The sequence below is a fragment of the Thunnus thynnus genome, chromosome 4, assembly GCF_963924715.1.
Source record: "Thunnus thynnus chromosome 4, fThuThy2.1, whole genome shotgun sequence".
Lineage (NCBI taxonomy): Eukaryota > Metazoa > Chordata > Actinopteri > Scombriformes > Scombridae > Thunnus > Thunnus thynnus.
The window spans coordinates 29,994,573-30,010,555 of record NC_089520.1 but is presented as its reverse complement, the minus strand read 5'-3'; the positions used below and the strand labels follow the sequence as shown (position 1 = coordinate 30,010,555).

Sequence of the window (15,983 nt, the reverse complement as noted above, 5' to 3'; positions counted from 1 at the left end):
CATTAGCCCTTTTGTCCTCTGTGGGCTAAAGGTCTCAGAGACAACAGACACAGTAACAGTTCAGCTAACCCTGCCCTCATATGATCTCCTGAGACATCACCATGTGTGCTGCAGCCAATGCAGGAGTAGTGCAAAGAGTGAGTTTTTAAAGAGTTATAAAGATTTCCACAGAACAGATGTCGAGGCATAGATGTGTGAATGTGTTTCATCCAGATGTGTCAGAGACAGACATCAGTGCGACGTTAGTGAGCGAACCGTCTTGTTCAGGCTATTACACCTGTGTTGCCCTTTTGTTCTGGGAAACAGAGGTGAGTGTGTTTGACCTTAACCCTATTTTATTTGCCCTAAGTCTTTCCCAACTATAACCATACTGTAGTTGTCATGCATAGATTGTAGAAAGAGCAAAACATTAGTATTAAAATGTAATCTAGGGTTTTGCAGAATTGTCCAATATTGACCTTCTTTTTGGGGATCGGGTTGAATTTACAGCACATCTGCATGATGAGATGAACACACAGGTCGACTGTACCTGCACTCCAGAACAACCCATCAGAGTGTTTTCTAACATGCCGTCACCATCAGCAGTAATCATAAAAAAATAATGATGTTTCATGGTGTGACCATGCTGTGGTTATGGTCTGGTTAGGTTTAGGCACAAACACCATTTGGTTAGGGAAAGATCATGGTGTGGGTTAAAATTACTTCTTAAAGTTATGCAACCTTCGTCGTCATGGCAACATTAAAAACCACGACAATCGACACTACATTTTTTTTTTTAAAACTGTCCCGACTTGCAGTTGGAAACAGGAAACAAACACTAAAGCAGCTAAATCCACCTACCTACTTTTTGCCATACATCTATCTCTCTAGCCATCCAACCAACCCCCTTCCTCCTAATATGAAAATTTGTCATTTTATAGGGACGTGTTTAAAGGAGCCCTGTGAGGTTTCAAAGCAAAAGTTGTGTTTACTATTACTGTTACTCACCAAAACGGCATTTAGCAAAGCCACCACATTACTATGCTTCTTGGTGCTCTATCACACATTTGTGTCCTTGTGCATGTGCACAAAAACAAACAAAACCTCACAACACTGCACCATAGAACTACTAGTAGTCAAAAATTCCATAAGATACCTTTAAGTTGTTTTGGATAAAACTATCTGGCCAATCAAAGTAATGTAAGCTTGTATTTATAATAACCTTTTCATGCGGTTCAGTTTAACCTTCTTTAGCTAGAAAAATAAATTTTATGTTAAAAATTAGAGCTAAAACAAGTAATCGATTAATCAATCAACAGAAATTTACTCAGGAACTATTTTATTCATTGATTAATTGTTTAAGTTTTTTTTTTGTTTTTTTTTAGCAAAAATCAGTTTTATTTCCTTGCAAGGCAACTGGATTCGCGAGATCACAACATCACAAGATCATGTAAGAATCCATCTTGTCAGGCTTCAACTTATACGCTTGTACCTGAACCATCAGTGGTTCGGACCAATCCATGTCTTCACCTGATTCTCACCTGATTTCATGATCTTGTGAATCCAGCTGCCTCGCAGGATTAGACGGTGATAGATGGTTCATCCAATCACCTGCCAAGTACTTTTTGAGTGCCTGCCCTTTTCCAAACAGTTTCCAAGAACGACTTCTCAGATAGTTCTGTGTGACAAACCATCTGGTGCGTCAGGTTAGACATTTTATAGACCAAACAACTTTTTGATTAATTAAGAAAGTAATCGGCAGACAATTTTGATAATGAAAATGGTTAGTTGCATCCCTAAAATCAATTAATTAATTACAGTTGTAAATCAGAGTTTGATGAAAAACAGCATTTTCTTCTGTTCTCAGCAGATTGTAGATGAAGCTGTAGGCCTGTTTTACTCACACATTTTAAAGAAGTCTAATGTGAATAAATATTTAACAGTATCAGAAAATGTTAATAACTTAGATGTTGTTGTTGTGCTATTCTGAACTTTAAAAGACTTGTCAGTCCTTTGATGGTTTTTATGGTGATGCAACCCTTTGTTTACATTTGGATTGCAGTTTGTTTTTCCTCCCATGATACCTCATAAGCAGTTGTATAATTCAGACTTTCAGTCTATCACAAATCAAATAAATCAGTCAGTGGAGGAACTGAGGTCCACAAGTGTCAATTGAGATTGTACGCTTCCTGGTTGAAGGTGAACTAGCCTGAGAGGTGCAGCAATCAAGCTTCTGTAAAATCAATACCATGAGTGTTGCTGATGACAAAGTGGCCCAGTTGTCTACAACCAGGGAAAACCTAAAGTGAGTCATCTAATCTGAAACCAGTCAGCATGTTTCTATAGTAGCACGCTCACATTTGCTCATATAGAAATCTAGCAGTGTGTGTGAATGTACATGTCTTGTAATGGCAGTATGTTCGTAAATGTTTCTTCCCTCGCAATATGTTCTACTTAGCACTGTTGTTGTACTCTGTATGGGCAGCCACAGTCCTGCAGGAACAATTAAACCTCCTACATGCATTGTTTAAGGAATGTGAGCACATTTTTCAACATGTGCTTATTTGAGAGTCCTACAAGAAAATGGAGTGTGTTGTATTAAATGTCTGGAGGGAGGGGGTGGTTAGCGCATTGGAGGCAGATGTGAGCACAACTGAAGGGATCACAACAACTCATACTGGCCACAGTGAAGAAAAAAAGTCCTGATTCCCTCATCATAGGAAAAATATAAATAAATGAAAATAATAACTATAGCTTGCATGACTATAGCTCCCAAGGGAGGTGTAACTGTTTTATGAGTCTGCTGGAGTCTGATTGGATATTGGTGCCACTCATGAGGGTTTCCCATAAGGCTATAATATGCTTTTTTAAATCTATTTATTCTGGAGTTACTGTAAGATGGATGCAGAGCAGAGATGGAAAGAATGTTGAGTTTTCACTTCATATATGAGATGTATTTTGTTTTTCACTTTATTTAGACTTCTTGTCACAATGCCAGCCTGTTCCTGATATAACATATTACACCTTATTGCATTTGCTTGTCACTCAGGTTCTGTCGTCTAATTCAGCGTCTGAGTGTTTTTCTCACCTCAATTTTGTTTCATTTGTGACAAGATGTGTTAAAACGCTCACTGGGGTTGTTTATCTCACCTGCTCCACCTGTAATTTGTTTTTCCTCATTTTTGTTTTATCTTGTCTTTTTTTTTTTTTTTTTACATGTGCACATGAATAAACTGAAGCTCAAAAGCAAACCTGGGCAAGCAGGTTTATACGTGCTGTCAGAGAAGGTGCTCCCGAGAGAACCCCGAATGCAAGAGTCTTGTTATCCAGTTTAAATCACATTTTCATTTTCTCATGTCACACTCAATTCTTATCGCATTCAAGGAGGGATTTCCTTGACGATGAGCCTGAGCGTCCTTAGACAGACTTGGACAGGAATTTGAAAATTGAGCCTTGGACTTAAAAGTCACTTAGAGTGGTTCAGAGGGAGACCTTATCTTGTTTTTAGAAATGGAGACGTGCTTTTACATCTTACATCACTCACACATCAACAGTGATTATTCAGTGGGATGGAGTATTCAGGGAAAAATATTGCTGCAAAGGAAAAAAATGTCTGTTTTCATCAGTACTCATCACAGACTTGCTGTCTACAGATTGTTCAGATCTTCATTTAAAGCCAGTTTCCTTGTTAGATGAATGCATGTCAGGATTTATCTCCCACACATCTCTATTGGCACTATGTCAGTTTCCTATCTCCTAATACTGATGGTAAAATGGTGATCAGCTACTGTAATGCTGGCAATTAATGAGAAAACTATTTGTACTGTACCACCTACAGAGGTGTTTGGATATTTTTAGATTATGTCTTTCAGAAGTCACATCTTTGAGCTTTATGCAAATGGAATATGTCAGGATGCACAATTAACACATGGAGTATCAGCATCACTCTAAAAGTGACAGTGTCTCAAATGGAAATGACAGGGTTCTATTTTCATGGCATGAAATGAAACTGAGCCTTTTCATGGCTGTCAAATGTGGTCAGAGTTAAAATGGCAGTATATTTGCTCACATTACCTGTACCCAATCATTCCATGAAAGGGTGCCCAGCTTTGGCAGTAGCCCATTAAAGGTGCAAACCTGCTCATTAAAAAACACTGCTCTAGAAGTCGAAAACTCCATGGGTACCTTTAAATTAGGATCTACTGTAGTTTCTAGCAATACTGACCAGTCTTTCTTCAATATAACCAACCAGGCCCAAATCATGCCGTTAATAAAAGTATTTAGAATATACTTTCTGGAATCCAAATCTCTGCCGTATTATTGGCTTTTATTGAGGAAAAGCAAGTTCTCTTGACAGTGGTGTGTCGGAGCCAATAAACATTCATTGCCATTACATAAAAGCTATAGATGGTAGGTGGTAATTCTTCAGCAAAAAAACTTCCCAATTAGAAATCTTGATGAGGACTGTATTGTAGAGTAATCAAATGTAATTTTCAAACACTTTGGGCTCAAGAAACTAAAGTTTGTTGATGTGGTGGCCAAAGTCTTTGGGTGGTTCCCAAGTAACTGAAATACAGTGAGAGAGTGTCTATGTGTTGCCTGTAACAGGTTGTGACTGATAGCTACGTTGGGTTTAGTATCACATCAACAGACATTAGAAATGTGTTCAGTAAGACCATGTCTAATTAATGTGCATCTGGTGTTGCCAAATGACTGTGATAGAGCAGATGCCGGAGCCCCTTACAAAGGATAAATAAATGAATTACTAGATACTCAGTTACATCTTAACAATATTATACTTTATCATTGTGAAAGTATAATGGAAATCACCAGTGCATTGGATGGATAAATAGTCTAGATTGTCCCTCAATCAATAGGCCCTTATGACATGCAGCTGCTCTGCACAGGTGTCGTTAAGACCTGCCCATGAAAATTAAAATGCTCATTCAGTTCATTTCCTTTGGAACCATAAAAAGTACTGCCTTACCATAAGATACGCATTAATGCATCTTGTCAAACCACAAGAAATTTATCATTAAGCAGCACTACCAAGATCTGAAATTTGGAGAGTAAGTGACAACCTCATATTAGCATTAATAAGTTAATTTGTCATCACACTAAAGACCACCATGACTACCTTAAGATCATCTTTGGTAATCAAAGATTCTGCTCCATTAGTGGTGATTGGCATTAAGCCACTGGTGATGATCACCAGCAGAACCTGGCACAGAAAGTCATTCAGAATCATTTTATGACACTAAAATATGTCAAAAGCATGAAATGAATATGTATGAATTTTAGGTTAGGATAGGTGGTAGATGTTGAAGCGTGTGGGAATGAAATCAGGGTCAACTCAAGGACTAAGTCACTGCAAGGTAGGTAGACTAATAGAAAATAAATGGGTATCTTTGTCTAAAAGTTGATACATTTACATATTACTAATCCATTTCTGAGTTCAGTATTAATCCCTTTTTAGCTCTGACACCTGTCCCACATATGAGTTGTGTGTCACTATGGTCTCACTTGCCAAAGACATCATATAACAAAGCAACTCGTGTCTGAGACGACTCAGTTTATATCTGAGCCTGTGATATTTATTTCAAGTATCCCTTTCACAGGTTCAAAGATGGCTGTGGTTAAAACCTCTGGGTCTTCCGTTTTCTGCCTTCCTGCCTTTGGTGTTGTGTTGTTGAGTGTTCTTCCACCTGCTGTGTTTTAAGATTTCCTGTGCCTCCGGGACTTTGATCACAATGGACCTGTAAAGCCTGTGTCAGGATGTCCCAGGCAGCTTTTAGTTTGTTGTTGCAAAATGAACCAACAGGATGTTGACACTGATCTTTTTTTTTCTTTTAAGTACTTAAAGTTACATCATTTAAAACATTTGAGCTAACCCATTTTTTACTTTGACAAGTGTGTCATATTTTGTGTGTCAGTGGTATCAGAAACTTCTTAATCTTACATTGTATAAAGGGGAGTACCGACAAAGCTGTTACTGTTTACCAAATAGGGAGAATCTAAGATTAACTCTATTTGCGGTAAATAAAGAGAGAAGGATGTGAGAGCAGAAAATTGTATATTGGTTACAATGGTTACAATCTTTGTGTAGCAGTTTGAAAGCAAGTCATTTCATGGTAATACAGATACGTGGGCTCCAGTAACCTCATGAATATGATCTTGTGTTTTCTAAAAATATGTTTTCTGAAAGAAAATCATGTGAATCAAGTCCAATTTCAATAATATTCTTCTTTCTTTGTTTTCAACATTTTTGGAAATATGCTTATTCACTTTATTGCCAAGACTTAGATGAAAAGATTGATATCATTCTCATGTGTGTATGCTAAATATGAAACTACAACCAGCAGCCAGTTAGCTTAGCTTATCATAAAGACTGGACAAAGGGGGAAACAGCTAGGCTGGCTCTGTCCAGACGTAACAAATTCTGCCTTCCAGCACCTCTGAAGTTCACTAATGAACACATTATATTACTATATAAAAGAACTTACTCTTAAGCTTCCGTTTATGGGATGGTTGTGTTGCTGTAGAATGGGCACACCCCTCAAAAATATGGAAATATCTAAACTTCTGTATTTTATACAAGATTCTTGTCAAAACTGTAATGAAATGAAATTATTTAAAATATTGAAATGGGACAGAATATTCCAGTTGTTTTTCTTTGTTGACAAAATTACAAAAAAGCACTTAAATCATTATTTTCATAATGAGATTACCAATGCATTAGCACTCATTCCTGTGATATGTTGCTTTTAATTAAAGTGCTAAGTGACCTGTTTCTCTCCTCTGGGTTTGAATCCAGTGCATTGCCTCCAGCTAATCTCCACTTCAGTATCTCCATCCACTAATCCTGAGTGGCATGGCAATTGTCACAATATACAGTGCTTTAGCTTAAAGACTAGATACAGTACTATCCCTATTTCACCCATGCTCCGCCCTGTCCCATAGGGAATCTCTAGTATAGGAGGAGATGTGTTGCTGTCTCCCTGGTGCTGTTGCCAGGCAGTTTGCATTCAGATGAATTAGTCAGCTTTCTTGTTTGAAAGCCTCTTAAGCACTATCTTCTTAAGTTGGTGTTGACCATAAAACTGTGTGGTGGAGAAGGTCATGGTGCTGTGATGCTGCCGTATGGCTCTATACTGGGAGGGAGTAAATAGACCTAATTGAGTAATGGGATCTCTTAATTGCTGCTGTAAGATACTGCAAGTGCATGGGTTTGTTAAAGAAGTGCTGGCAACCTAATCCTGTTAATAAGGCTTCATCCTCTGTCTGTAAAAATATCAAACATTTCAAAATTGTCTGTACAAAATTACATGACAACAAATCCAATAGATGTTACGATATTTCATTTTGGACCAAAGTGGTGGACCGACTGACCGATCAACATTTCCATCCCTAGATAAAAGTGATGTGATGGTTATGCCTATGTATTCATACACAGTGAAGGGTTTAAAATGTGGCACTGGCATTTAATAAAAGCTGTTTATTATTTGCCAGAATGAATGCTTTGTCTTCCAAGTCATTGGAGTAAGTGTTACTGCCATATGGGCTAGCAGATGCCCATTGCACCTCTCAGGAGCTCCCATTCGCTAAACCAAGCGACTGGCTTATATCAGGGTCTCTAGTCCTCTCCCAGCCCTCTCTTGGAATCCCTATCTGTAGTCAGAAGTCTTCTTAGAGTTAAAGAATGCTGCTTAAAGTTTTGACAATCTTTCATCTGTACCCAGTCATCCTGGAAAAAAATCCTAGGCCTGCTGAAAACTTTTTTTTTTTTCATGTTTGCCCTAAATTCAGAATTCTGAAGACGTCGCATTAAAAATTAAGATGTGCATCTTTTTTTTTTGCTTTCTTTGAGGCATGGCACATACTAATATCTCATAGTGTTTAATGATGTTCGGAGAAGCTAATGATCGAGTCCTTATGGGCCTGTTGAATAGATGAAAGCCCTCAATGGAATTTGATCTGTTTCCAAGTAGTTCAGAGCAGTGTTTTGTGCATGCATTGTAATGAGCTGAACTTGCATTTTCTCAAAACTGTTGATGCTGCACATAACTAACAGTCTCACAAGGATACTGGAGAAGCAGTTGTTGTTCTTAGTCACTCTGTTATCTTAAGTAATTACTACATTTACAAGAAACATGAAAGACTATGCAATAATTCCATAATTGTTACAAACAAAAACATAATTATGTATACTCTGTCATTGTAAACATGGTTTACACAATGTTTTCTGTATAATGACACGTATGTTTTGTCTCTCTTTTCCAGATTATTTTGCTGCTCCAAGATCCTGCTGTAAAATTCTCTCTATAATTCTTCCCTTGGCTTCAACCCCTGACCATTTCACTGGACTGAAAGACCTAATCAGTGAAAAGTCTGGTTGATGACTGTAACACACTCTCTTCCAGAGTCATCTGCCCCTCCTCCTGTCCCTCCCCAGCATGGCTAGACGGAGGTTAGACTGCCTTCTTTTAGGCCAGGTGTTTGCTGGCCTGATCCTGGTATCGATAGGACTAGCCTTCGTCCAGAGCAATGAGTGTCCCCAGCTGTGTGTGTGTGAGATCCGACCCTGGTTTACCCCCCAGTCCACTTACAGAGAAGCTATCACTGTGGATTGCAATGACCTGCGCCTAACACGCATCCCGGGGAACCTCTCAAGTGACACTCAGGTTCTCCTCCTACAGAGCAACTACATTGCCAGGACCAGTGAAGAGCTGGAGCAGCTCTTCAACCTCACTGAGCTGGACTTGTCCCAGAACAACTTCAGTAGCATCCGGGATGTTGGCCTTACCAATATGTCCCAGCTCACCACGCTTCATCTGGAAGAGAACCAGATCACAGAAATGCCCGATTACTGTCTACAGGACCTCAGCAACCTGCAGGAGCTCTACATTAACCACAATCAGATCAACACTATCTCAGCTAATGCCTTCTCTGGGCTCCACAACCTGCTAAGGCTTCACCTCAACTCCAACAAGCTCAAGACCATCAATAGCCAGTGGTTTGATTCTACACCCAATCTAGAGATCCTCATGATTGGGGAGAATCCCATTGTTGGAATAATGGACTTCAACTTTAAGCCACTGGGCAACCTGAGAAGCCTTGTTTTGGCTGGGATGGATTTGACAGACATCCCTGGAAATGCTTTTGTGGGACTTGACAATCTTGAGAGCCTCTCTTTCTACGACAATAAGCTGGTCAGCGTTCCTCAAAGAGCCCTCCAGAAACTACCTAACCTCAAGTTCTTGGATTTGAACAAAAATCCAGTACACAAGATTCAGGAAGGAGATTTCAAGAACATGCTGAGACTAAAAGAGCTGGGAATAAACAACATGGGTGAGCTGGTTTCTATTGACCAGTACAGTCTGGACAATCTTCCTGAGCTCACTAAGCTGGAGGCTACAAACAACCCCAAGTTCTCCTACATCCATCGTCAGGCCTTTCGCGATGTCCCAGCCTTGGAGAGTCTAATGTTGAACAACAATGCCCTGAATGCCCTCTATCAGTCCACTGTGGATTCTCTCCCCAACCTACGTGAGATCAGCATCCACAGCAATCCTCTTCGCTGTGACTGTGTCATCCAGTGGATGAGCTCCAACAAAACCACTGTCCGTTTCATGGAACCCCTGTCCATGTTTTGTGCCATGCCAACAGAGGTCAGGGGTATGCATGTGCGGGAGGTGCTGCAGAAGGACTTATTAAACCAATGCTTGCCAATGATTTCCCATGATACCTTCCCCAACCACCTCAATTTGGACATTGGCATGACTGTGGACTTGGACTGCAGAGCCATGTCCCAGCCTGAGCCAGAAATCTACTGGGTGACACCGATGGGGAACAAGGTAATGATGGACACCCTATCAGACAAGTACAGCCTCAGCAGTGAAGGGACATTGAGAATTTCTCATATCCAAGTGGAAGACTCTGGCAGATACACTTGTGTGGCTCAAAATTCAGAAGGAGCTGACACAAGAGTGACAGCCATACGTGTGAACGGCACTCTGCTAGACAGCACTCAGCTTATGAAGATCTACGTCAAACAGACAGAGTCCCACTCAATCCTGGTCTCCTGGAAAGTAAACTCAAATGTAATGACCTCTAACTTAAAGTGGTCATCTGCCACCATGAAAATAGACAACCCACATATTACTTACACTGCCAGGGTACCTGTGGATGTCCACGAGTACAACCTTACGCATTTACAACCAGCGACTGAGTATGAAGTGTGCCTCACGGTCTCCAACATCCACCAACAAACGCAGAAGTCCTGCGTAAATGTGACAACAAAGCAAGCAACTTTTGCTGTGGAAATATCCGACCAAGGGACAAACACTGCTCTTGCAGCAGTTATGGGAACAATGTTTGCAATCATCAGCCTGGCATCTCTGGGTGTGTATATTGCTAAGAGGTGGAAGAGGAAAAACTATCATCATTCCCTGAAAAAGTATATGCAGAAGACCTCATCAATACCGCTAAACGAGTTGTACCCTCCTCTTATCAACTTGTGGGAGGCAGACAGTGAGAAGGAGAAAGAAGGTTCCTCCGAGACCAAACCTAGCCAGGTGGACACCACACGCAGTTACTACATGTGGTGAGAGCTCCCACCTGTTTGGACATCCAGAGACATGTTTCTGTCAGGAGCACAAATATACATATTTGCTTCTTTGTGTAAAAGTGAGCTAAGTCTTTTTTTTTTCTTTCATGTTTCCTTTTTGTGTTCTTCGGTTCTCTCAGACTTTGAAGCTAACGATGAACCGACATTTCCGATCTTTAGTTTAGCATATTGCCTTTTTACCTCTTGCCCATTTTGACACACAATATGGCAGCTTTGTTTAGCTTACTGGACTAAGTAGTCACTTTGCTTTATTTTTAGTACTTGTTTTAATGAACACAGCATGAGTATTGTCACGGATTCAGTATGCGTGAACAAAGGAAAAGCTGAAATCCCACACGTTTTGACTTGTTTCTCTGGCAGAGCTGTTAGAGACTGCAATCTTTCTTTCTCTTGTAAAACAGTTTTACTGTTGACTGTTGTGCACTGAAATATATATACTAATTTGTCTATCAACTCAAATATAAGCTGACAAAGTACGTTTAGACTTGATATACTGTCTATTGAATAATGTTAGCAATTCTTCTGTAATGTTGTATCAGCTATGATTTCATTTACTTTTTGTACATTAATAAACAGTATGTTTGATTTAGACTTTGTGTTTGCAGAGAAACTACTGTAAACCAGCAATAGAAATATGAATGTTATAAACTAGGTAAATAGATGTAAGGCTTTTAAATTTCTTAAATATTTCTTTTCTTATTTTGCTAGAATATGTCTACAATCACTGGTTTTGTTGTGGTTTACACACACAAACATGTTTATTGAGGAGCAAGTTAAATAAAATCTTCTTTCCTCATATTTTTTAAACCATGATTTCAACACCATGTTTCATTTTTATATACAGTATGTATAGTTAATTGTGTATACTCTATATTTAGTAAATATTTTTGAAGAAATAGACATTTACAGGTTGAAAGTAAAAGTTGAAAAGCATAAATTGTCGTTGCAGGGAAAATCATCATGTTCATGTCTTATGTTAGAATTTATTTTCAGTGTGATGAGCGTAGCTGTAGGTGTTAGTGTTGATAGAGAGAGAATGGAAGACGCAAACTGCAGTGTGTTTGCCTCTGCAAAGCAATTATCAGAGAATAATTTAAATTCTAGTCCCGGTAGAATATAATTACTGCACAAAATGCCTCAGAGAACATACAGTAACTTCAAAAACAAAGAAATTAGTCACTCATAAAACCAAGACTGTGGATAGGGCCTGCATTTTTGTCACATCCTGTTCACTGTCTGTTTTATTATACAAAGCATACCTCTACATTGTAAAACTAAAGAAAGAAGGCAACATATGGCATATGCCACAAGACTATAATGCAGCTGAGAAGGGATCAAAGGAGATGGTGATTATGGATAATGGACATTTACAGCAAGTAGGGATGGCAGTGTTATATGGCCCCAAGCAACCGTGCAATAAATCAGCCAAATGTTTCATATTCTCAGCATTTAGTACTGTATGTGGTATGGAATTTACAGCACGTTTATGACTGCAAATTGCCATGTTGGATTTTTATTCAATATAACATAATAAGTAGCTTTTTTCATCTCTGTCAGTAAAAACTAGTGATACAGTAATGTGAAAGCTGACGTTGAGTTACTTGCAACCCATCAGTGCCTCTGCAAGGTCCATAACTCCAACACAATGCAAATCCCAATCTCAGTGGCTCACTGTCTAGAAAAAGAAGATCTCCAGTGGGAGCGAGAAGCTCTGTTGTTTCTGGTGTTGACTGACAGCTCTGGGCTTTGTGGTGCAATCAAACGATCCCCATTTAGTCTCCACTGACAATGTGCTCGTTCTCCTGCATGCTCTCTTCTCCTCAATTATTTCTGGAATTGAGACAAATATTCCTCAGTGTGAAGAAAACAATGGACAGTTCATAAGCTATTTGTAGATTTGCTTTGTGCATAGCAGCTGTTTTACTATCACCATTGACTGTTATAGGTGAGCTCATAGTTTTGTAGAACAGGGTGTAATCAAACTGAGAATATTGTAAGTTCTTTTAAAGATGGTTGATATAATAGTGTATCTGGGCTTTATATGGGTTTTATACCTGAACAGTATAGTGCCACCTTGATGAGTTATTTTAATAAGGGGAATAACAAATGTTTTTTATATAATTCTTTGCAGGAATATTACACAAAACAGACATTTATAATCAGTATATAAGCACTCTCATGACAACTGAACAAAATTCTCTGCGAGATGCAGCTAATACCTCTAGATCTAAATTTTTTAAGTGGCCCTTGAGTGATTTTTTTTTGTTACATACTATTTTCAAGGTCAAGACTGAACCTGCAAGCTCTGTCTTTCTGACTTTTAAATAAGTTTATAAAAAAGTTTTAAATCCGCCTGTGACTGCATTATACATGTGTATAAACAGTTGATAAATGTTTTAAAACACACTGTAACATATGTGTGTGATCATATATCATTAAATATGATTACAGCTATGACGCACATATGTGTATATATATTGTATATATGTCATCAATTATTTATTAACTGTTTATTTACCAGTTACACATGCTTCATAGGAGAAGGTGACTGTTGACAAATACACTAATACAATTTTGAAAGCCTTTATGTCTGCTTAACAGTAGATTACAATATGATATACATTTTTAAATGATTTTTAAAGAGCTTTATACATTTCTTATAAAAACTGAATAGGCTTATACTACAAATAAAGTGTTACTGATACACATTATATATCAGGCATTATACATTACAGATCTCAGAAGTCCCTTGACTCTAATGTCACACTACTGTCAGTAACTTATTTGAGCTTTGATTTTGCTTTGCGTGCATTGTACATCAAGAAATGCCAGTGATGTAATAGGTTAAACACCCTCTCACACTACCGCTTTTCTTTGTGCATAGAGATGTCAGGAGATGCTGCAAGAAAAATGTCAGTGAATGTCACAGATCCTTCAGGGAGACCTGTGTCCTATGCTGAGAATGATGGACAGAGGAGGGCAGAGCAGCAGTAGTCTGGCATTTGTTAAACCTGCGCATTGAAACTGCCACTTTGAAAAATCCACTGCCGTCCTTTTATCTGCAAGGAGCGGACAAGCCTTTATATGGACTCAGCGGGTAGCCTAGTAACAGACCGGAAATCAGCTCATTGGGACAGCTATCAATGAAAGCTTTTCAAAGCCTGTGCTGGAGCCTGCACCATGTCCCATCCCAGTGGCCTGTTTCCATGACAACCCCTCCCTCCTTCCACCTGCGGGTGCTGGCAGCCAAGTGAGAGAAGTCATGTACACTTTCAAAGGTGTGGAGCGAAAAAAGCCCCATCTTTGCGCTGAAGGTAAAGTATAATGGCACAAAGCACTCCTCTACTGGGCTTCATGCTTCTTTCTCTTGTGTCATGCTTGAGAAGAACTACATAAAATTTTTGCTCTAGACGGGATGAATACTGTGCTGGAAACATTAGGCAAATATCTACACAGTTCTTGTTTCAAGGTGAGCCACTGGATCACCTCCATTTCAAGGACTGAATAAACTCTAATTGTTTTTTCTGAGTTATCTCAAGTAACAGAAATGGGACAGTCTTAGAAATAATGCAGCATACAAACATATTCATACCCACATCAATTTTCATTCAAGTATGTTTCTACACTGGTGATGAATTGATGATGGGTTGTTTGTAACCTGTCTGTTTCTGGCCTCAGCACCCAGTGGCTTACAGCCTTAGGGGACTTTTTGTCTCCATTTTCTGCTGTTTTACAACATTCGTGCTGCAGTCACTTTAAGATATTAATCATAATTTAATCTCTGTCCAATAAGAAGGCAGAATGCAAGACTGAGCCAAAACCTGAAGCTCTCCATCCATTTAGAGCCTGCTTTAAGTAAAGATAAACCAAAGAGAGGATGAGGGAGTGGTTTAGCTTTGAGTACAGGAGGAGAGATACAAATGAAGTCCAAACATTATCCTGTGCACAGTTCTAGCAACAGAGCTCTTCTGCTGGTGATGCTGTTATACTGAGTAGATGTGATTCTTTTTAAATAAGTCATGAGAATATAGATATGGGTGCCTTTGGGGGATCTTTCCTTCTGGTGCTCTATGTCAACACAAAGCTGTTACGTGGTGTTTTTAGATCTGCATATTCATATCAGCAGTGGAAAAGATGATAAATGAGACAATCTACAAAACAGTTTGTGTTTTGAGCCCTAACCGGGTCCATGCCATGAGATGTAAAGGAGCACAAAATACAACACACCCAGTTTCAGGGTCAGCTAAAGGGAATGCCAACAGTCAGTGAAAAAGAAATGACATGAAATGCTGTTGTTTATGACCTATTAGAGTGTCCAGACCATCCATAAACAAGACAGACATTTTTCCAATATCGGTAGTCATTACAGTTACAACAAGCAACATGGCACCTGTTCTCTGCTGTATTTAATACTCCATTGCAATCAAGAAAAAAGCCTAAGTAAACTAAAATGACCTTGTTCTCATAATTTGCCTGTTTGTTTCAGGCTACATACAGGCTATTTAACCAGTTTCTCCGACTGAGAGACATTCAGTCACAGTTATAGGACTTTCGCTGTGCAGTTTCACCTTTTAAGTCAAAACCATAATTTTACTTATAAAAAAAATACAAGAGCCTCTCTCAAAGCTGAGTGCAGTCTTAGGCAGCTTAGTACCTGGAACAATGGTGAGAGAAGCCGAAAGCTTTTCACTGCCTTTTGTAATCCACGCAGCACTCAGCTTTTGATGGCTCAGAGTGGCTGACTCCTTGCTACCTGTGTTTGTACGATGTGATGAGTCTCACTCTTAACAATACAGTTGATCATCAGCAAGGTTCAGCAACAGGTCATCTCACATAGACTGGTTATCTAAATGAATGAGGAGGCATGCATATTTCTTATCAGGGGGTGGGGGGGGGGTTTTTGCGAGTAAGCTTCCTTGTTTTCTTTTTGACATATCTGTATCCTGACTACAAAACAGAGATATGAGTAATATGCAGACTGAGTGGGACTAAGAAAGTTTTTTTTTCTGATCTTTGAGTTAAAGTGAGTTAAGTTTACAACGCCGCCATGCTTCAGTGGTGATGGCAAGAATAATATGCATGCCGATATCTTTATTAAAGCGAATTAGTGATTAGTGACCCTTATGCATGAATTATCAATAATAGCCTAATTTTACGCATGATCCATGATGATGAAGATACAGAAAAATAGAAATGCATGGCAAAATAGCATATTGTCAATATTTTAGAGACTCCCCAGAATTTCACAAATCATGTTTTCAGGGGAGCTCATGTCTTATTAAGAGGAGCCAAGCTCCCTCTGGTAGTTCGCACCCTGTGCTAGCCTTGCCGTAGTTATTTTAATTGTTCTTGAGAGAGTGTGGGTGTGACTTCACAC

The 15,983-nt window shown here is 39.1% G+C and overlaps 1 protein-coding gene across 2 annotated transcripts in view; it reads left to right on the top strand.

Annotated features, from left to right (window-relative positions):
- lrrn1 (leucine rich repeat neuronal 1) overlaps positions 1-11,416 on the top strand; it is a 30,860-nt gene extending 19,444 nt beyond the window's left edge. For both annotated transcript variants that reach the window (XM_067588271.1, XM_067588272.1), the window contains one exon: positions 8,260-11,416. In XM_067588271.1, coding sequence (XP_067444372.1) covers positions 8,433-10,586 — 2,154 coding nt within the window. In that variant the 5' untranslated portion in view covers positions 8,260-8,432 and the 3' untranslated portion in view covers positions 10,587-11,416. The remainder of the gene's footprint in view (positions 1-8,259) is intronic.
- Positions 11,417-15,983: the final 4,567 nt, after the last annotated feature.